A 23,793-nucleotide genomic window follows, 5' to 3' on the forward strand; every position below is an offset into this window, starting at 1 on the left:
TATCTCAGAAAGCACACGCCAGAATATCAAATGTATTTTGCCTGAGCCCCGTGGATTAGTGTTCAAAAATAATCCAGATGCCCCATATTTTCTAAACAAATCACAAAGTGATATAACAAAAAAGAGATTTCTCCCACTGTGAAGTACTGTGCAGCTTCAGGACCACGGTCAGCACCACAAAGAACTCAGAACCATCACAAACCCCGGGAAAATGCACATATATGTGCACATGTTAAGAATTTCAACAAATAGAGAGTGAAGTAATAAGGAATTAACTTGGATAACAGTTATCCATGTTTTACTGAGACACACAAAGTAATCGCTCAAACAAACCACAAGGCAAGGACCTTATCGGCAAAAACATGTTTAAGTTTCAATGACTTTCTAAAGGGAAAATACCTACAAATCACTTTTGGGATCATTACATTCTGTCAGTAAGGTGCAAATAAACAACAAGTGTCTTACATCCTCATCTTCCCGTGAGCACTTTTTCCTGTACTGGACGTGAGCGCGGCCCTCGGCTCCCTGGTGAGATGACTTGGTTCCGTTCTCCTCGTCTGCGACCTGTCCTCCAAGAAGGTGGCTGGCCTCAGGTGGGTGCGGAAACGAATTGGTCGTATTGATCTTCCCGGTGAATCTCTGATACAGCGAAGCCATGTCGGTGCTGCGTTTTCTTTTTAATCAGGTTAAAAACACTTTACAGCATGGCAGGCTTGCAGATGAGTCTTGCGTTGTTCGTTTTGTGTTAGTTTTTCGAGCGCTTAAGCGATACAAAAAGACAAAAGAGAAGGCAGTTTTACCTCGGATAAGATGAGAATGTTTGGCTTATTATTAGGCGCCCACAGATGGTATTGGCAGAGGACAAACAAAGTGATGAACCGATAATAAGCTGAATCCTTTGTAGACGTCCTTTCCCCTTTGTCCAGGCGCACGGCGGATGGTCTCTTGAAGGTGTCAATAGTTGCCCTCCTTTGTATTCAGAACACGTTGTCTCCTGTCTTCAGTTTCCTGATGCCTCCTCACAGTCAGATAGCAGGCGGAAGCGCTGAGTTTCCATCAGATATTCGATCCTCAGCAGACCCGGAGGGATTGTCCAGAAAAACAAAAGAGCCGAAGATAATCATTCGTCTCTTTTGGCTCTAATTTTCCATCGCTGCTCTTATGCACAGGGAGGGAGAAAAAAAAAAGTGTGAAGGACGCAGAGAGAGCCTGGCGGTATTCTTCCCAGACGCGCTCTGCATGAGAAGTGACCCGCACGGAGACAGGAGCCGCTTTTGCTGCCGGGGGTCTGCGCGCCGCCGAACGCGCAATCACTCACCAAGAGTGCGTGGTTTCTCTGAATGCGCTTTCATTTAAGTGCTCTGTTTAACAAATGTCATTTGTTAATGCCTTTACGTACGTGGAGGCTCACCCCCCACTTCCCCCTCTTCTCCAAAATGATTGCACGTAGTCCCACAGGACGGAGCTCGAGTGCCTCTCTGTGGCTACGGGGTGATCACACACCTGGCAGGGTCTCTACTTCGGGTGTAAAAATAAAATATACTGTTTTTCCTTTGCTTATTGTTTAATATAAATGCTGGTTACAAAATTATGCACATCTCTTGGACTATTTCGTTTTGTGTAGCAACCACAAACGTTAAAAAAAAAAAATAAATAAATAAAAAAAAAAAAAAAAATAAAAAAAAAAAAAAATAATAATAATAATAATAATAATAATAATAATAATAATAATAATAATAATATAAAAAAATCTTAGGACTTTAATTGATAGACCAACACAAATTACTGCTGAGTTCAGACACAAATAAGCAAGATGAAGCCCGGTTTTCAGAACTTTTCACTTGGAAAAACTAGAACAGTGTTGCATGCATCTATGTTCAGGCACCTTAAATCTGATCATTTATGCCCTTCAGAAGTCAGTCAATTAGTGGAGAACAAATGAGTGTCAATCTCTGTATAAATACAACACATCAAAAGTCTTCTTTGAGCACAACTGTGACCAAACAGCATTATGAAGATGAAGGAATACACCAGACAGAGCAGGGAAAATATGTTGAGCAGATTAAGTCAAGTCTAAGGCCTAAAACAATATCCCAACCTTTAACAATGCCCCTTTAATCATCTCAGTCCATCATGTGAGAACAGAAAAAGTATCACACAAATGTAAACCTACTAATACATTGCATGCACCTAAGCAGGCAGATTAAAAATCTTTTCTGATCTACAGTTTGGTAGAAAGCTAACATTGTCCAGCAGCACCCTGCAAAGGGAATCTGATCAAAGTTAATGGGGAGTTGGTTGGAGCTAAATTCACACAAAAACAAAGCCCAGCTAAGAGGCTGTGAAATATGTCAAGTTTGTGATTGTTACATGACAAATGTTATTTAAGTTAGTTCAAAAAGTATGAGTACTTCTGAAAAGCAAGTCCTGTGAGAGCAAAGAAGAGATCAAACATCCTCCCAAAATAACCAGAAGTGGTATTTTTGCCTCCTGTGTATGTCAGCTAATATAAAATTGTGGTTGCATTAAATACTTAACATCTTTTAATTGCTCCACACATCTTTTTCCTCTGTTGTCATTTCAGTCAGCTCACACCTGCATGTTGTTCAGCTCAGTATACTGCAAGAGATTTCATGTTTGAAAACGCTCACTTCTATGTAGCTTTCTAATAACGGCTTTTACACGGGAAGGAAACGGAGGCGCTTTTTTTTTTTTTTGGGTCAAAATGTTACAATTTCTGCCAACCCTGTCATGAATGACCCAGGCCAAAATCCAGGCAGCCTCTCACAATCTATCACTCCACTTGAGCTGAGCAGTATTTCTGTGAAATAGGTCATCTTCACGGGGGCACAACTTCAAAAGCCGCACTTAAAGAGCAGCTCAAAAGACTTTTTGTTGAATGCCACTGCTGCGGGTCTGCCATTAGGTGAAATCAAGTTTACTTTGCAACCGTTCGCAGAAGGGGTTGTTGAGATGGGGCAAGTGTAGTGGTGAAGATGAAAATATTCTGTTTTGAAGTGTGAACAAAGCGGGAGTTTCCATTAATTTTCTTTTATAAATGGTGAGTCGCCTCGTGCTCTGTGCTCTGTGCGGCTCACCGATTCTGAAATTGAATAATGAATCTAACCCAAATAAAAGGAAATGGGTATAGAATACAGAATATATGTTTAAAAAATAACAAACCCTCCTATCTTCCTTCCTGATGCTTAAACCAATTCCCCCTTGATGCATCAAAGAGTATACATTTCTCTGTATGCTTGTGTTGTTTTGAGGGCTGAACATCCTTTGACTTCCTGCTGTCTCCCCTAACCACACTCCTGTTCCCTGTCATTATTTGTTCCTCTGGTTCATAAATGCCTTTCTCAGGCCCGTGCACCCCTGGGAAATAGGTCCGAGCCACTTGACATCCACCTCGGCCTCTCTGATAGATGTCCTCCAATCTCCCTCACCTTGTTGGGGAGCTATTGTGAACTGCCTGACTGCGTTAACGCTCCCCTCAGGACCGAGCCAGGGAGCCAGAGCTCAGCTTGACTTCCTATCGCCTTGTAACAGATGGAACAGCCAGCTGAAGCTATGTACTCTCACAAACACTGCTGCAGTAAAGTCCTGCATTACGGGAGGTGGAATATTTGGAGAGGCATGTAATAAAAGCTATAAAGATGACGACGGCAGTGGCTTGTGTAATGCCTCCGCGGGTAGCCGATGGCGGTTGCTGAAGCTGGAGCAAACTACGACCTATGCAACAGCGTAATTAAATTTCCTGCACGCACCAGATGCATTTTAATCTGAGTGATAAGGTGCGGATCTAAAAGCTTTATGACACGGCAAGTGAGGGCTTTATGAGGCTTTTCAATACAATGAATTCCCCGGGGTGCGTTAATTTTCTGTTGTAGTGAAGTATTCATACAAGTGTTGCACATGGAAATCTACTCCAGTCCTGCAAAATAAAAATAAAGTTTTCGCCTAATTCTTGAAATCAAATGATGGTGTGTGATCATGTTACTGTTCACAGGCAAACTTCGGTCCGACCTTTAATTTAGAAAGTACTGCTTTCTTTCACCTCGAAATTCCCATGCCAGACTTTTAAATCCAGTGAAGGAAGCCTTTTAATTCTCTAGTCGGTGTCCCAGATTCTCCAAAATATGAAAAATACTTTGCTCTTTGTTATTGTACAGTCTATTGATACGAAAGCTGAGAAAAACCCACAATTGGTTGTAAGAAAATGTTGCGTGCTACGTTATGCCTGTGTTTGTCTATTTATGTTTAAAGCTGTCTAAGATTTCTGTTTTCTTCCATCGACGTTGGACGTGAATTAAGAGTTATAGATTATTTCCATTCCAGCTCTGGTGTTGGACGCTGGCAGGTCCAGGAGTTTCTAAAACTTTGAGTTCCTCCTCTGTTTTTTCTCTCTTCTCTTGGGCTAAATAAATAAGCTGTAAAACCCATTTTCTTTGACTCTTGATAAATCATTAACCTCTTTACTAAGAAAAACAAAACTTTTACAGTAACATTTGTGTAGATTAGTTTTGATGTTTTTATTTATCACTGTTAGGTTATATTAGATTAATTAATCACTCCCATTTCCCTTTTATTCTTTTAATGGTCTTTAGTTGATGTCTTCACTTTAGTGATGATTCTGCAAATGTGAAATTAATTTCCAAATTAGGAGAGCAATTTTTGATGTTGAGACCAATTGCTTTATGAACATTGAGGTAATTTCATGTACTTTAACTATGCTCCAAAGAATGACAGATAATATGCAGGCTGCTGCAAAACATTTTTTTTCTTTTTTTTTTTTCTTTTTTTTTGCAGAGAAGCCGAAGTTAAGTTATAAAACTTTTAAAAACATTATTAGCAATCTTCAATACATGATAACATAAAACACAAGATAGTGTAATACACTTACAACAAGCACACTGATGAATTCTGCATAAACTAAAATGACCCTACTTTAGCCTGTTTTGATTTGCATGCAGCTCAACACAACAAAATGACACAAATTAATTAGACGGGAGGAGAAAACAGATCAATCAGGTCGTGTCTGCAGGGACTATAGTAATATTTCATTTCCTCTGAACATCCCTCAGATGAACAAGAAAATCACCAAACCCTCTCGCTACATGTCGCTGACATATTGGCTTTCCAGCCCACCATAACCACATTTCTGCATAATTTTCCACTTGGTACTACGTGGATCCTAATGATTTTCCTTAAAGCTGAACTGAGCCAACCGTGGCAAGAACTTTTTTTTAATTCTATCATCCTTTGGCATATGTGTTGGATTATAGTCTCCTCTCTACTCCAGTCTGGACACATGGACTCTTATCTTCAGACTGTCCCCAGTTTACCCTCAAACTTGATGGAAGTGAACATAAATTGTGAAGTTAGTCAGTTGCGTTCAATTGTCAGAGTTTAATGATACCCATTCCTTCATAAGGGTACAAAGAATTAATTTTAATAATGATTGTGTAACAACGGAGTACAACTTTCAGCTGCTGAAAGAAAGAAAGGATTTGTTTTCCTTGCTTATTTCATAAATGCCAACAAAACTACATTATGTGCAAAAATATAAACAGCTCGCGATCTTAACCCAGACAGCCCTCCTCTCCACAAATTCAAATTATTTTCTTGACAAAAACACCTCTCAAATGGAAATGTGTCAACAGGATGTGCAGCTGCTTATCGGGAACTCATCAAATTATGGAGAGAGCTCTCTTACCTTCCATATAGATTCTGCAGTGCTTGGAGAAGTGGAGTTCAAGGGAGAAGGAAGGAGTTATTCCCCTCCCACCACAGACAGTCTGCTTTCAACACTTTTGACCCAAAGATCATGATACAAGGAAAGGGTAAAAGCAGGAGGCAGATGGCTCTAGCAATAAGTCAGCATTAAGACCATCAAGACAACCGCAGCTGTTGGTTGTGAGCACCGGTTTTTGTATGTCTTCTGGAGTATGAAACATCTGTGGCTTTTCCAAACAAATCAATCTTTACAAACATTCCCCTTGGTTTTTTCTCATGAGACATAGCTGCAGCAGTGGCACTTTTCTCAGTGAGCTTAATAAACAAAGTCTGCATGTACATGGTTTAACATCGCCTTCCATCCACGTTTGTAGCTTTAGCTTCAAGGCATTGAAAACACTTGTTGCTGAGGCACAATGAACTGCAGACCGACTTATTGAATCTGAGAGGTAATATTTTCACAGCTACATCACTGTAATGTGGGTTAACACAAAATATATGAAGAAATGTGAGCTGCTTCAAAAACAATCACAGCATGAATTGCTAATGACAAGTATTTTGCTGACCAAATTTAGGTGTATAAGACAATAAAGCCTGCATCTGGCTAAAAGAGTGCTGGTCAGAACAGGAGCATAAATCACATCTGCCACAGTTCTTTTAAATACCTGGGTAGCATCCTTATCTAATAATTCAGTTCAACTTAGCTTATTTATATAGCACCAATTCACAATTCATGTCATCTCAAGGCACTTTAATAAACGTCTATTCAATCCAATTATACATTCTATTTGATTCTAGTTATCAAAAACAATGTAATCATGTTTAGTTTATTATTAAAAATGGTGATTCTTCCGCAACGAACATAAAACTGCTCGCCTGCCTGCTTTTAATTTACTCCCGGACAAAGGTAAAAAACTACTGATCACAGCAGCTAAGCAAATCCAGCAGATTGCATCAAGTCATTGATTTGCCGTATTCACTCTTCCTGGACAAGCATGTGGTGACAGTGGACAACAGACTCCTCATTAGCAACATTTCTCCTGATTTATCCTCCTGACTTGACAAATAAATCATTAACTCGTGCACTCATATTTAACAATGGAGACTTTGCCCTTCTGCGACAGACTGGTGACCTGTCCAGGGTGAACCCCGCCTCTCGCCCGGAACGTAGCTGGAGATAGGAACCAGCAACCCTCCCGACCCCATTAAGGACAAGGGTGAACAGAAAATAAATGGATGGATGGATGGATGGATGGATGGACTTTGCTCTTATTTTTTCTTTGGTTTGCCTTTTTTTATATGTATTAATTCCACATTTCAGTGTTCTATTTATAAGATTGCTTTTTAGCAAATGTTTGTTTTACACTTGGTTCCCTGGCACTCAGGGTTTTTCTTAAAGGAAAGGAAATACAACCATTGTGAGCTACTAGCTTGAAGATAACCGAAAAGGAAAAGTTGTAAGAAGCATGATACATGCCCATTTATCATAAAACAAATGCATGTGATAGTTTTGAAAGGCAAATATAAAGTAGTAAATATGAAGCTCTTAAACAGGAGTACTAGTGTATGAGCGAATAAAAAGCACATCCTAAATGCAGGTTTGCATGATGACATGCTTACTCAAGCAATACAAACCCACAAATCCTAATTTTTTTTGTGGATTTTATCAAAGTTTTTCTGCAAGTTAATGAAAATAACAAGATTTTCCAGCAGATGATATTTATAACTCACAATAAATCCATAATTTTCTAAGCCCTGTGTGCATTTATTTAAATTTTTTTTATTTTGCATCAGCATGTTGCCTGTTGGAATCTTATCTTCCACGCTGGATAAGTGCAACATATTCCTAATGAATAGGAGCTATGCACTGAGCCCAAATTGAAATGGCAGAAGATAAGTCAGCGAGGAAATGGAGTTTAATGCTGCCTGATGTTGTACGAATCAACGTTGACTGGCTTTTTTTTTTTTTTTTTTTTTTTTGTAAGGGAAGTTGCATACGACAGCTATGGATGGTGGTGGATGATGAGGAAGGAAAACTACGGAAGAGAGAAAATAAAAATAAAAACAATTCTGTCATATGTGAGGAAAGGAAGTATGCATAACCAAGGGATGGGCGTGAAAGTGTTTGTGATGAACGAAATGAAAAGTCTTCTATTGCTCGCGTGAGGCACAATCTGAACTATTCTGCATCTCCTGATTTTTCAGTTGCAACCAACTCTTTTGGTTTTCCCTTGTGCCTTGAAAAATATGTTCTCTGATGTAAACAAATCCCATCAATATCGCACTGCTGCTCTGTCTGAGATTGATTTTTTTTTTAGCTTCAAAGCCAAAAGCAAAAAGACTTCCAGGAAATTCTCTTTGGTTATCCCAAAACTTCCTCTGTGCATCAATTACACCCTGTTTGTCTGCCAAAATGAGACCAATGCTTAGTCTAAATTTCTCAAAACAAAGAATGAAAGAAAGTGTGGTTTAATGTTTCCTTTAATGTCTTAAGAATTGTATTATACAAACCCTTTCATTCAGTGCATGCGCAACTTTTGCCCAACATGTCCAGTCCTCGCTCAAATCATTAAGTGGCGTTATCACAAAGAATAACAATGAGGCGGTAGGTGTTCTCCACAGCATATGCAACCAAGCCTTCATTAGAAGTCGGCACTGGAAAGCAAATTTAAACAACAAGCGTTTGTCAGTCAGGATCCTCAAAGGGGGACACCGGGACCCACCGCTCTCCTTCTGCCTGTCCACTTGTTATCAAAATCAGCCAGCAGCCTTTTTTCGTCAGCAGCAGGAGACTCACCCATAAATACAGACATTCCCCCACAGCGTGCCATGCATGCTAAAAGGGCCCCTTACCCTTCTGGAAGAAGTGCTGGTGTCTATCTTCAGCTGGGTGGCAATGAGGACGGACATGTTGAGAAGTGCCAATCGCAGTCCCCTCTTCCTGCTCTCCCACCTTTTGTGCAGTGAAGTTTGGGGGCTGCTGGAGGTGTCTGAGACTCCACCCCTCCTCTCTCCCTCTATTCCTCCAACTCCAGCCCTCCCCTGAAGCTTACAAGGAAAGGATGACCTGGGGGTCCAGAACCCCAACCACAACACTTTCCTCCCTCCACGCTGGCTGGGTGAATCAATCACACACGCTGGCATCGCCTACACAGGAGGGGAGGGGGGCGTTGACGGGTTTAGGATAAGAAAGAGGGAAGAGGAGGAGGGTCTGTCTCATCTGCTCAGGCTGCTCCAAACACTACTTATCTCTCTGGTCCTTACTCCCCCCCACCCCCAACACTACTCCTCTTTTTTCAGCTTTACTCTCACACATAATCGTAAACTCTCTTAGCAAGAGTTTTCCCAGAACAAAATGGTGTTCAATGTGAGAAAGCCTTTCTTTCTCCCTCCCTTTCCTTTACAAACACACACACACACACACCCCAACACACACTCAGTAATGGGGCTCTAACCATCAGAACCAATACTGCATACTCTGCATTTTTGCCTCTGTGTATGTGCGTCCTGGTTGTTGTGCTTCCCAAATGCTGGTGTATGCACATCAAAAAACAGATCAATTCAGCCGGTTTTGCAGCTGGGTTTTGATTAGGCACAAGTAATATTTATGCCGCCTGTCCTCCACATCATAAAACTCGCCTCCTCCCTTCCTTCTCACAGTCACACACAGCCACTCATCAAGTCATGCTAACAGGACAGGAACCTGGCAAAGGAAACATCTGATTTATATATGTTGCATTTATGTCTCGTATATTGAAATTTCCAGGGATGAAGTTGACTAAGCGGCTCATTCATCTGAAATTATGCCACCACCTTAAGAGATGAAGAAACAAATGTTTCTTAATGAAACCTCAAAAATCACTCTGCCTCTTTGGAAAGTGGAAATGTTGGAGGCTGCTTGGATAAGTACTGATAACTCATTAATTCAAGAGCATATATCAATATTTTTACGACTTTTAATTACCTTCAGGCTTATAGCTTGAATACAGTCAGGAGAAAGTCACATGCCTCTCATGGAGATGCATAGAATGGAGAAAAATGTAAGAGAGCATAAAGGAAAAGCAAGCTGAGAATCATAACTTCATATGCGATGCCGTACTTGGATATTAGCACATGATACAATGGGTGTCCAAAATGAAAGTAGTAGTAGGAAATTCTCCTGCTCAAATTTAGGTTAAGAAAATGAAGATTTATACGGCAATTTATCCAGAGCGGAGGAGAAAGTCAGGAAAAATTTTGCCTACTAAGCTACTGAGAGCAGTAGCTTAGAGAATCAAACAAACCACTGTTTTATGCACGTATTTAAAAGCCTTTATGTTGTGCCCCTTAGTGAAAAAGACAACTTGAGGCAAAATCTGTAATTTGCAATGCCAATGCACTAGTTCAACATGACTTCTGGTTTGGTTTAGTACTGCATTGTTATTTTGACACTCAGAGGTCTGCATCAGCATGTTCCTCCCTATAAAATCTGTGACCAGAATAGCCATAATTTATGTTACCAAGCCATGCACAAATTCAGTAATTCTCAGCTTTCTCCGCATAATCGTCCTGGTTTTATACACTACAGCAAATTAAGTTGACAAACAAAAGTAAGTAAAATCTATTGACATCGCACTTTTCCCAGCTAAGGGCAACAAAGCAATATACTGACATTCATAAACCAAAAAAAAAACAAAAAAAAACCAACTAAAGATTCCAATTATTTCCTAAAACTGCAGCAAAATGTTTTTTACAACTGAGACTCTCTGAAGAAATCTGTCTTCTTCACCCGTGTACTTTCCCAGAGATCACCAACGTTTCTCACTTATACATTTTTAGTAGCAAACTACAACTTACACTTGTTTTCTGTGTAAAACGTGAACAGTCACACACATTAATGCGAATAGCAAATATTCATATTAAAATGTATTTTTTCATAAGAAAACTGTGTCCTGTGCACAACTGTACATGGATGTGGCTACAGAATATTTATTTTCCTGTTAAAGTGTGGAGTTAGAATAACTTATCTTGTTTGAAAACACATGATGATAGCTTGTTTATGTTACATTGTTTCAAAATTTGTAGGTTTTTTGAGTTTGAAATGTGATGTTTGCCTTTCAAAATGTGGACTTAAAAATGGGTGAATCACAAAGCTTTCCACAGACACACTCTCTCCTTCACTCTCAGCAGAAATGGACTCAGAAACCAAATCACTCCTCAGACTGATGCTGTAATTTAACAATTTGCTTGCACGTTAAATAAACCTAGAACAAGTCCTTGCATATTGCAAAGTGCCACCTGGATTCTAACACTCTTATAGCAGAAGTTGTATCATTTCATGGCCATGAGCCAAATGTTCACTATTTCAGCGTGACCTTCACAATCACTCAGTGAAAAAGTGAATTACAATAAAGTTTGAGGCACCAAACTTTTTTTATTTCACGGACAGCGGCATGTTTTATACCCTTAACTGGCTTGGGGTTTCACAGCACCTCATAAATACTTTTATATAAAAAGTCAGCCAAATCTCTTTTCCACCGTGGCTCATGGGCCCACTTATAGCAGGAATCTCCCTCCCGCAGCTGCAGCAGTTTATCTCTAGCGGCTGATGGGTTCATATTTTACGTGCTTGATTCCAACACCTACAACAATCACTCAACAGCAGCTACGGCTGATAAATAACCCTGCGTATTTACAGATAGGCCGTATAATCACAGAACATAAGACAATAAAAAATAGAACGAGCAACAGCTGCGCTTTTCTTTTTCTCTGTAAAAAAAAAAAAAAAAAAAGGCTGTCATGTAAAGACAAGATAAAGATGAGCTGAAGTTCTTATTTGCATGCACACCACAAGAGATTAGGTTCTCATCACAAAGAGTAATTGCCCAGTTGCCTGTATGGGGAATAATAAAGTCTTCGAGTCCATACAGGACATGGTGGTGATACTTAGAGCCACCGCTGGTAACAAGCCGATTTTATGCCGCCGCGTTCCCTCCCGAGGCCTTTTAAACAAGCTCCCCTTTGGTCATCCTCTTTATTCATTTTTGCCACATTAACAGCCCTGACACACACTTCCATGATTATGAATATCGCTGGCTCACAGTAAGTCACTTTAATTGCAATTAGTGTAAAAGGTCAGCGCGGTTATTGCTCCAAAGCATGGAGGTGACGGGCCATTTTATCATACTGACAGAACATTAACAATTCACAGCCTGGATTTCCTGGTGTTTGTTTTTCTGCCCCTCGAGTCATCACCTGCAGTCCTTCTCCTTAGGCTGGTTCCCACAGTGTGAGCTGCTGTCAAAGCATTTTAGAAGCTGCTGTCACTTAAAAATTCTTATATGTATGGGAAGGAAATCTGTCTCTATACCCCCTTAGAGATTCAAAATATTCTTGCTTTCCTTTTTTATTAACATACCTCACCTAAAAAATAGCACTTAAATGAGTCAAACTCTCACCATCTTAGAGCGCTTTTTAGAGACTGGACACTTTTTCACTCCTTTTAGGACAGTCCTTGTGTTTTCTCTACAAAACATTAGCTGTACGTTGATATCTTTGGCATAATTGATGCATTTTTACCAAAAGAAAGCATCAAAGTTTGTGCATAATTATCCATATACATTTGAACCTTTTTTGCATTTTAACATTTTAAAATCAAACTTCAATTTCATTCATTGATATCTGAAATGATTTACCAACACAAAGCAGAGCATAAAGTGGAGGAAACATTATGCATATTTATTTATTTATTTTTACATATATAGAACTAAAATTAAGTGTGCATTTACATTGATCTACCTTGAGTTTTGAGTAGTCAATAACACTCAGTCAGTATCACAGTGACAGAAACTACTCTTCTATGCAATCCCTCAATAAAACTAGAAAAATGGAGCATAACAAAAGCTCTTTGAGAGTTTTTGCTGGCGACTTCAACTTTTTTAATGATTCTTTTGACTCCACTGTCAGTAAATGTACGTGGGGTGGCTGATTTCTGGTGAAAGTATGTTCTTTCAAAGTGCATTCCTTGGAACATGCAGAGGTCTAGAAATGCAGCTGTTATCATTGGCATTAATGGAGGTTGAAAGACTTTTTGTGAAAATTAAAGCTCTCTTTAATTTTTCACACCACTCTGCAATTTGTTGGTAATGAGAAACCCTTTCGTGGTCCATCATTTAATATTAAACCATCTGGTACTGATTTGCATAAAGCAAGTGGCTTTCTATTCCATTTTCTTTAAAAGTTGTTTATTACTTCCTTGTATTTGTTCAATACTTTCTAACTGTGTACATTTTTAACAGATAACTTCATTTGTGGATTAATTTAATTTGATGTCCTTGTATTTGTGGAGAACTTGAATTGTTCCCAACATTTGGTGTGAATTGTATATCGACAGCTTCATTGCGATTATGTATGTATATGTATATGTATTTTATTTTTTTTTAAAGGGTCAGGGAAGCTTGTCAGAGTGACTGTTAAAGTGAATGAAACAGAACCTTCCTGGAAGAAAACCTTTCAGAGGCTGCAAAAGAAATAAGACTCAGGCAGAGGTTCATCTTTCAGCCCGACCAAAGAGCCGAGACATGCAGCCAGAGATACAAAAGAATGCTTAGATCAAAGCATAATTAAATCCATTTGATAATATGTGTGGAAATCTGAAAGACTTAAAGCTTCTTTTATTTCACAAATATGTAAAATGTTGTCTTGATCAACCACATTTCATTAAAGTGAAGCAAAAATAAAGCAAAATAAAGTACATTAAACTTTGTGGTTATAATAGCAGAAGGCTATTTCTCTATATCAGTGATTTACCTAAACTTTCAAGTTTAGTCCTTCCAAGACACAATAACTAATATTTAGTGTTGTGAGAATACTAAAATCCTAAATCTAGAATTTCTTTCTAAAATGTGTGTATTGAGATTAGGAATGGTATGGCCTTTAAAGAAGCAAAGTAGACCACTGAAACACCAATAATCTTTAAGATGACCTTAAAAAGGCAAGCTGCTCAGAAATGTAAATGTAGTTCCCCTGTGTATGCTGTCGTCAATTTTGAGTGCACAATTTGTGCCGAGTTTACATTTTGACTTGAGAACACTCCAATATGTCCTCAGCCCTGGTTCTGTCTTGACCTTCAGGCAAACTGGTTTGCCCTTCTCTTGCTAATCGAATCAAAAGCTCCAAGCAGCCAAAACTCCACCCAAAGATGCTGCTCTATTTAGTATGCTCTCCAGCTCCAGCTCAGGGCAGGGCAGTGGTGCAAAGATATGAATAGAAAACACATCGACATTTGTCAGAATAGGAATGAGTCGAAGCGTGCATGCTTATCAGCCTCGGCTCTGTTTGGATCATCCAGATGCAAGTGCCCCCCCAAGCCGCTCAACCCCTTTCAAAATGAGCAACTATCTGGTCATCTGTCACAAGTGACAGGGACAGAAGAAGACTTTCACCCCCGGGATCAATGCAGGAGCATGATAGGGTCTGGGATTAAAAGCCTTAGGTGCCAGAGGGTAGTCCGGAGCTGCAGAACCTGGAAAGTTTTTGTAAACAAGGCTCTCATCTATGCCAGAGCCTCCCCAAGGAGCCTAAACGCAGCATTGCAGTTAGTGGTGACAAATGACTGCTGTTGAGTGGTGTTGTCCCTTTCTACCACGCGTCTCTGATTGTTTCTCTGTCTACAAATTTCATTTCATTGAACAATGTGCTATTTTTTCGTGGCTGCATTACCACTTTCATTGCAGCCATTGGGCGGAATAGGCAGATGGTATCGAAGTAAGCGCTGTGTTTACGTGCACTTGAGGAGAGAGGAGTCATTCTGTAATGGCTACTATACTGCTGCAAAGCAATATAAACATTCAAATTGTTTTGGTTCCATGCAGAAGAACTGAAGACTCACCTGATGAATGCTGAAAGCTTTGGAAAGGCTGTTCGTTGGTACGAACACTGCTGCATACAAAACCTGTCAGTGTAGTTCCACCCCAGAGAAACTCAAGGCTCTGAGTCTTTGAGGTACTCTTGACTTGATACAAACTGGCTAAAAACTAAAAACTAAACTTGTGGTCAAGGTTTCTTTTTTTTTTTCTTTTCCTAATGCAAAAATTACCGACTCCAGAGCCAAAAGTGCAGCAAAGTATTAGCAAAACCTTATAGATGTTCTCATAAAGATATGTGCTGGAAGGCATTTGTGCCTGACTATGAGATAGTAAAACAGAACAGGCTTCGCCTCCAGACTCATGCCTCCTCTTAATAAATGTAAACAGTGAAAATCCCTGTGGAATCCCGCTGCCATTTAAAATGTCAAGTTGTCCTCCAGCCAGCAAGATTGACAGCTCAGAAATAACACTGCAAAATATTTAGTTTTCATTCTCTTTTGTCCACCCTTGTCCCTAATGGGGTCGGGAGGGCTGCTGGTGCCTATCTCCAGCTACGTTCCGGGCGAGAGGCGGGGTTCACCCTGGACAGGTTGCCAGTCTATCGCAGGGAAACACAAAGACATACAGGACACACAACCATTCACACACACACTCAAACCTAGGGAGAATTTAGAGAGACCAATTAACCTGACAGTCATGTTTTTGGACTGTGGGAGGAAGCCGGAGAACCCGGAGAGAACCCACGCATGCACAGGGAGAACATGCAAACTCCATGCAGAAAGACCCCGGGCCGGGAATCGATCCCAGGACCTTCTTGCTGCAAGGCAACAGCTCTACCAACTGCGCCACTGTGCAGCCCTATCTTTAGTTTTGAAGATCCAAAATAAAGCCCATAATTTCAGCAATATTTCATCCAAAAATAGCTAACGATGACTTTAAAAAATATTAAACCCAAGGTTGTGGCTACAGGTTTATTAGTTTTAACAGCAAACATGTCTTGTGAGTGTTATCTACAGTAATAATTCCTTTACCTGTAATAGATCAAATTTAAAGTGAGTTTGTGAAAAAGCAAATAAATCATCAGTGGTGGAAGTTAAAAGAAATGAGGTCAAACTGAAAATATTCCCATCCATAGGCAGCAATGTTGCAATGTTGCTGTGTCTCAGCCAAGCCACTTTTTTAAATGTGTACACTAAATGATTAAGACTGAGACTGAATATAAATTTGATCAAATCAAATTTTAAAAGATTTTAAAAAATCTTTATTTTTTAAAGATTTTTTTGATCTAGTGGCCTTTATTGAACAGTATGTAGAAAGGAAATAGGAAGGAGAAAGGAGGAAGACATGCAGCGAATGGCAGCTGCCCATTAAGCAGCTGCCATTCGTTACTTAGCCACCAAGAACCCTCATTGACTAAACACTGGTCAGTATCTGCTGGTGCACCGATTACTGTTTTCCGGAATAACTTGCCAGTGGATTTTTTATTTTTTTTTTGCATTAAATATTAAGAAGGGTAAAAATAATTTTTAACATGGTGCTTTTTTTCACACACTCTTTGTTCATTTTTTATGTCTTTTGGAAGATTCCTCTGGCTTTTTATCGAATGCATGCTGTCTTCAAATGTGTTCATAAATTTATCTTTATTGGATTTCTTGATTTCCAAAAGAGCTTTAGGATATATTAAAAACTCTGCCGTTGAAGCCCTTTGATAATTAATGACAGAAAATAAATTACTTGTATAACAAATAACTTGAAACAGAATAAGTAATGAGATCTGATTTTTTTTTTTAGCAGCAGCATTACTGTATCAGCTTAATTTTATCATGTAAGAAGCAAGAGGAAATAAAAGGGGGGGAAAGCCAAAGGAAATTAATGTGGGCGTATTTTATATAAGCTAACAATAATAGTCTTTGTAAAAAGGAGCTATCTTTTTCTCCTTATCTTTTTCTGCAAAGAAACCCAACTAAATGGTGTGGAACAAATTTAAGAAATATATTCAAGCACTTATTCCAGAAGCTGTTCTGTCCTGAGAGATGGCTGAGCTGTCCAGAAATCCCAGTCACACTTAATGAAAAATTTTTTTTTTCTATGCAAATTGACAGGAGATTATGGAAGAATATTCTGAAGTATCTTTGAAGACTAAAATTGGTCTCAGAAACTCCAGAAGTCAGGACTTTTCGTGGCATTAAGCTGTGAGTGGTGTGACCAGATATAGGTTGCGAGGACGGAGTTTCTTCTAAAAGTGGTTAAATATGTTTGAATCAATCTGGTTTGTGCAGCGAGCAAGAAATCCTGATAACGGCGTGGTCTCTCCAGCAGAGGGCAGGCTAACTCTAACTTGAACTGTTCTTCAAAGAGTCCTTCAACATCTACTCTTTGTAAAGACAGTTTGGCAACAAAAGCCACGAAGGAACCTCACACAACTTAAAGGAAAAATACATGTTACAATGAACTAACTGGGAAAACAACAACTTACCTGTTCTGTTCTATTGGTAAATTCATTAATATTAGTAAATATGTAAAAGCAGCTCTCCATAACATATGATACGGTTTCCTTGTAGTGACATCAACCAGACAAAATTGTCATAAAGATTCCCCAGAGTACCACTAGAAAGAAACCTGATTTTATATGTCAGCATATTTTTCCCCTTTTTAAATGACAATCGATGTGACTTCTGTGTAATATGAGTTACCTTCCATTTTGTGAGTTGGAAATGACATTATAGCAGAGCTTTGCTGAACCATTACTGGAAACACGAGAGGGGGGGGGATGATCGTTTTTCCCACAGTATGTTCATTTATTATATTTTATTTTGGGTCAATAGAAAGGGAGAGATATTAAAAGTTTACCTAAACGAACTGGTCCATGGAGGTGTAGCCTACACAATTTTGAAAATTCAGATAATTTACAAACATTAATTAAAAGTAAAGCTGCGAATTAAGGTTTTGTTTTCAAATCTTAGAAAAAAATTGCACCACACAGCGAGTTTTCCACACATCTAGTCACAGAGTCTTTTTCTACTGAATCGGAACCAAAAAGTTTCAGCAAGTAAAGATAAAATCTTTTTACTCCTTCATTCCAGCACATAATACTCTCAGAAAATCTCCTACAGTCTTCTAAGAACAAAACTGTGTCAACGTTGCATTTCTACTGATCATCCTCTTTTACTCAAGATGAGATGCAGCGCTTTAGATTTTTTTTTTTTTTTTTTTGTCATATAGTGGATCTTAGATCAATGCATACAAATTAATTTCCAGCTAAATTGATATGCATCTTACCGTGTCTGCTTTGGGGGCTCCCCTGCGGTAGTTCCCCGCACCTGCTGATGAGTTCATGGTCCTATCTAAAACCCAGTCTGCAGGAGAAGAATAATCAGCACAAGTCGCCTGAATGATCACTTCGGACTCCAATCTCTCGCTTTCGCATTCTTTTCTTTTCAGTGACTCGCGTAAAAACACGCCTACGGTCACAAAGCCAGTTAAACACGGTGGCTTTTCGTCTGTAAAAAAAGAAAACAAACCTGCACAGTGAGACACACGGGGAAGAAGAATCGCAACACCCGCCTACCAGTGAGAGGAGTCCAACTACGAGTGATGTACCACCCACCTGTGGCGACGTGTTTTTTTTTTTTTTTTTTTTTTTTTTTTTCAAAGTGCTGTCCAATGATAAATCAAAGCATGCGCAAACTCATTCCAGGTAGCTGTGCGCGTTTTGTGACTGCGCAAAGGTAGACCGTCACGCAAAAGTTCCCACTCGAAAATAAAGATTTCCAAGAAGGAAAAGAATCAATAAAGGCTCCTGAAGCCTGAATTTCGGGTAGGGATGAATTTTCTCACCGACCTTATCTGAAAATCTAATGTAGCTGCTGCGTCTTTGAAACATGGTGGAAAACTCTTCTGTTAGTTTGTACGTAATCACATTTTTCACAAGGCTTTGGACTTGAGGCTTTTCCGAGATTCTATTTCTGATAGGGTTAGGGTTGGAGAAGTTACTTGCAGCATAAGTAGCCAACAATGTTCACTTTCTAGAGTGGCTGAATTTTTCTCCACTCCACTCAACCCCTGATAAGCATGATGAGTGTGGCTGAACTACTCTTTTTTAAGCTCGTTGGGCAAGTATTTTGGAATGACTTTACATTATAGCTAATTTGTTTTTTGTTGTTGTTGTTGTTTGGGGTTTTCTTTCATAGCAGACAAGACTGTTTTATGATTATGAACCTGAGCTTCTCTACCTAAATTGGTCAAGAATATGTCAGAAGGGATAAGGGTGTTAGAAAATGGATGGATTTTAATTACATTTTGTCAGGATGTTTTCAGAAATATATATATATATATATATATATATATATATATATATATATATATATATATATATATATATATATATATATATATATATATATATATATATATATATATATATATAACTTATAGGAGATCTAACCTACATACCTACACAAATATCTGTGGTGGAAGCAAATATACTCATGTTTATAACTTCTCTGTAATCATGTAGAGCTGGACAAAACGTATCCATCTCTGTGTGCAGAGCGTTAACCCTCTGCTTTTACTTTGCAGCGACTCCCACATTTAGCAGGTAATTAGCAGCTTTTAATTGTGGCTAGTGATTAAAGACAAAACCGTGTCACCTTTTAGCCCCACAGTGGTTAGGATATTTTCCAGGAGCTTAATGAGGTAGAGGATGCAGAAGAGTCCTTTGCTGAAAGCAGAGAAAGTGAATTCAGCTAAGCTGAAGGAAGAAAAGTGGTGCTTCCTCCAAATGCTAATTATCCTGGGCTGGAGAGTTTAAAGAGGTAAGATATAACAGACAGATTATTGCATGAAAATAAAGCATGACTTTTTACCTGTCCTAGAAAATATGACTGATATTAAGACTTGATTTTTTTTTTTCCCACACAGATGTTCACAACAACGTGCAACTTCTCTATCATACAAATTCAGTAGAATTCATGAAACACATGATTCAGATAAGACACATCCTTTGGGCTAAATTATATTATTGTTACAACATAAACTGCACTGATACCTCTTAGCGCTTAGAGATTGGATTAAAAAGCAGGAATCACTTCAGGAACTTGTGAGCAAACATAAATTCTACTTATCACATTTTAATTATCATTTAAATATAGGCTTTTTCTGTTTAACGTTTTTTTTTTTTTTTTTTTAAAAGGAAAAGAAAAATCATAAATGTTATGGCTGGATGTATCAAAATGTGTGTGATATATGAGACAGTGAACTTGGTAACATGAAAGCATTCCTTCCCAATCCCATATCAGTTACAGATCAGCACCATGGACAGCAGCCAGGCAGCACTGTGGCGGTGTTAATGGAAGAACTGGGAAGGGTGTTCTGAAGCCATAGGAGACCAATTACAGTTGTTATAGTGTAGTGGAAATGCTCAAGTGGAGTAGAGCTTCTGAACCACGAACTGAATTACACAGAACACAAATAAATTGGGAGTTCAGATGGATTGAATCGAGTGGAAGAGGCAGAAGCAGGCACATCTGCATAACAAATGTTGTGTCTTTTACTCTTGCTCATGGTTATGACTTTGTTTTTGCAGTATAATCAACATGTCAACGAATACATATTTTTAGATTACTCGTGGGAAACAGATTTGAAGCTATATCTACTGATACATGTGAGTAATTTGCTTTTCTGACAAGTGTAACTGAAAGTAGATGATATCCACCCAGTTCTGATTAAAATCATCACTGAACTCTCATAACCTTGCTATCAGCATCACATTTCCTTTCAGATTAGAGAGAACTGTGAAGCTTCTGCTGCATATATTAGGCCATTTCTCAGTGTCTGCAAAAGACCTTAAATTACCTGAGACTATGTACAATACTTGCTTTTATGAAGTGAACATGAAAGCATTTTTTTCATTTGCCAGCTCAAAAGACATTTGAAGAAAATGTTGCTGCAGTTTTAACATTAATAAATCAAAAATCCAGTAGCTACCAACATTATTTTTGGAATCAGAATGCATTTCTTCTAAATGTGAGTTATTTATTCCAGCTTCAATTTTCAAATGCCAACAGGAAATACACCATTAAACCCTTGCTGAAAATCCAATTTCTTTCCCTGTGGGTTTTCCCTTTTTCTCATTAAAATACCAACAACACTGACCACAGGAACTGTTGGGCCAGCAGAGAAGGTTTTGCTTCAAAATGTTTGACTTAATGAACTTGATGCCTCATTGTTAACATCTGGGGAACAAAAAACAAATGTGGAAAGCCAGGTCCTGTCCTGACAAAGACTTTAACAACTGGACAAAACCGTGGCATTGGTAAAAAAAAAACAAAAACAACAACATCTCAACATAAAGGGCTGATATGAATGACCTAACAGCATGCAAGTGTCCTTAACTTTCATTTTCACTCCCACTTTTTACCTCGAAGTACTTAGTGTTCCTGGTTGTTGACACGTGGGTCATGTAATGTCTGTAATCCTCGGAGAAAAGCACTTTAACAGGTGAGTCGCTTTCCAAAGATCCATTTTGAGAAGAGCTTCAGGACAGTTAATACACATTATCTTTAAAGGTCGGGCGAAAATGGTTTTATTTTCATCCGTCAATTAGATCCTTTTTTCAATTCAACAGTCAAAGCTCAGTTTTTTTTATACTAACTGCAAAAATGTAATAAAAATGGATAAAAGCGCCGTTCAAGAAGACAAAAAGGTTTGGTTTCTGGAAATTAAGATAAATAAATTGATTTCAATCCATCTATTAATAATCAACCAGCATATATTAAATCACAGTCTCCACCTTTAAGCGTGCCATGTATAAGGGTATAAAGATCATCTCTCTAAGAGAAATATGAAGGCCAGACTACAATTTCTCAGTTCGATAGCAATACTGTCAAATGAAGTTCTTCCTTAGCATGTTGTATGTGAAGTCAGTTTTCTCCAGGATGGGGCACAGCAAGTCTCAGTGGTAGCTACTGAGCTGTCCAGGCTGTAACTCCAAAAGACCTCAGACATATCTGCATGTCTTCTTTCCTGTCTCTGAGTTAAGCCACAAGCACGATCAATCTATAAAAGACATATTCTGTTGCCTCTAAGCATGCAGGCTCACCCTAGCAGCCAGTTAGACATTTCACTTCATTTTTTTTAATTGCTAGTTCTACCTTTATTTTAATTTAAATTGCATAGCTGGGAATAATGTCAATAATTTATTCATATTCATTCAGTCCATAGAGGGAACAAACATAACATTGATTTCCAGCTCCTGGGCAATATATGGATTCTACTGATTTTTATTTCTCCTACAAACTCTAAATCAAGACTCTCTTTAAATAAGTGAAACCAAATACTACACGTAAACCAACACACCAGAAATGATCCCACATTGACCTACGGCCTGCATCAGTTTTCAGGGCCAAGACTCTGACCTTCCTGCAATTTAATCCAAGCCTGTGGTCAAGAGTAACGTGTAGACTTCCTATCCTATCGTCTTTCAGCTGCTCATCTCCAGAGAGCTCCTGTTTACCACTGACAACCATTCGGTAATTACAGAGCATCTTTACAAGACTATATGTCCTGGATTTCTAAGGAAATAATGTGGCTCTTTATATGGAAGCCTTTCAAGATACTGTAGTGCATTAGTGTAATAAGAACTGAAATATCCACTCTGCAGGTAGTGAAACCTCTTCTGCTAAGCCATTTATTGCAGAATCGATCTGGACATGGGTGGTGGGAGAGTTTACTTATCAGGCAAAAACCAGAGAAGGAAACATTTTTCTTTTATTATGTGGAAGTGCTTCTGTGCCATTGTTGAATAAAAATGCTTATTTGCATATGCTTTTGTTGCCAATCAGCTAAATGTCTTTATAAAGTTTTGTCAAGACTTTCGCAGACGCAATAACCCCACGGAAATGATGACAACTTCCCTTCACAGTCAGGAATTCTCAGTGACTGTGATTGGGGAAAAAAATCGGGTCATTGTGTGGTTGTGTTGCTTTACATTGCCACAAGGAACAGATTGGCCTGGATTAAGCTTTAAAATTAGCCAAAAATTTTATATTGTACAAGCTGCCATGCTCTGTTATAGAATGTATCCACAAGTCAATAAGAGGAGACGAATAGGACCCAAAATAAGCCTGGAAGAGATCTGATTTGTGTGGGCTCAAATGATTATGTTTAGCACTTTAAAACAGACCAAACAACATGAACAAAGTACACACACCGACAGTGGCTGTCATAAAAACTTCATATTTAATGGCTAAATCGCTCAGTTTTCCCATCTGAGCTGATATCCTGTCAGCTTCAGTAAAGTGCTGTGAAAAGTATTTTCTCCCTCACAGATTTCTTCAGTTTTTACTATTTTTGTGAAACTAAAATGCTCCTGATCACCAAACTAAAATTTATATCACACAGAGATGACATAAGTAAATACAAAGTTCATTCATTAAAGGAACTAAATCTGTTCAAACCAACAAGTCTCCATGTAAAAGCAATACATGTAAAATTAATAACAGCTTATGCCACCTTTGTTACAACTGGGTATAACTGCAAACAAACATTTTTATGAAACTGATTCTGGGGACTAATTTTGGCACATTGTTTGCTCAATTCCTCATAGATGCCAGTTTTGCCCAGTCCATTTCTTATTGTTGAATCATATTGTTAAGCCCTGACCTTAACTGGGGCAAGTGAGGCCTACAGTGCTGTAGACGTTGTTCTGAGTGTTATTATGCCTTCTGAATGAGTTGAGTTCTAGGGGTTATATTGTTATGGCGGTAAGACCTCCTGATGCCCATTACAGGCATCAGGAGGCCAAGATGTCGCCTCCACTCCAATCAGGTCGCCTCACAAAGCTAAGTCACACTCTGACATAGTTCCATCTCATTATTCTGTGGACACCCATTCCATGCATCACCTTGGCAGTGCATTGAGTTCACTTCATGGAGTGGAATTATAAAGGGTGAAGTGAACAAAATAGCTCATGTTGACAGAAATGCTCTGCACATACAAAGGTCTACATCTTCCAACTCAGGACAATTATTCACTATCAACGCCTTCTGTTTCTGGGTGCTTTGTTGTTTTGATGAAATGAGAGTGAGCCATTCATCATTGTGAATGTAAGGAGACACTGTGGATTCTTTGCTGCTTTACTTTTGTAAATCTAACTACACTCTGAAAAAAAACAGATGTTTAGCTTTGATGTTGAGATGATTTGTGGGTT

General features: G+C 38.8%; 1 protein-coding gene across 4 annotated transcripts in view; it reads right to left on the reverse strand.

The window, feature by feature from the left end:
- Positions 1 to 18,183, reverse strand: part of LOC122840800 (dipeptidyl aminopeptidase-like protein 6) — a 94,310-nt gene extending 76,127 nt beyond the window's left edge. The window contains exons 1-2 of one of the 4 annotated variants that reach the window (XM_044133471.1): positions 18,107 to 18,183; positions 17,865 to 17,941 (exon numbers count right to left, since the gene is read on the reverse strand). In XM_044133471.1, the coding sequence (XP_043989406.1) occupies positions 17,865 to 17,921 (57 nt within the window). In that variant the 5' untranslated portion in view covers positions 17,922 to 17,941; positions 18,107 to 18,183. Of the gene's footprint in view, positions 1 to 465; positions 1,371 to 8,592; positions 8,860 to 17,864 lie in introns of those variants that run through there. The other 3 variants (XM_044133470.1, XM_044133467.1, XM_044133468.1) reach the window with 3 other exon arrangements.
- Between the last annotated feature and the right edge of the window lie 5,610 nt (positions 18,184 to 23,793).

The sequence above is a fragment of the Gambusia affinis genome, linkage group LG12 (genome assembly GCF_019740435.1).
Source record: "Gambusia affinis linkage group LG12, SWU_Gaff_1.0, whole genome shotgun sequence".
NCBI lineage: Eukaryota > Metazoa > Chordata > Actinopteri > Cyprinodontiformes > Poeciliidae > Gambusia > Gambusia affinis.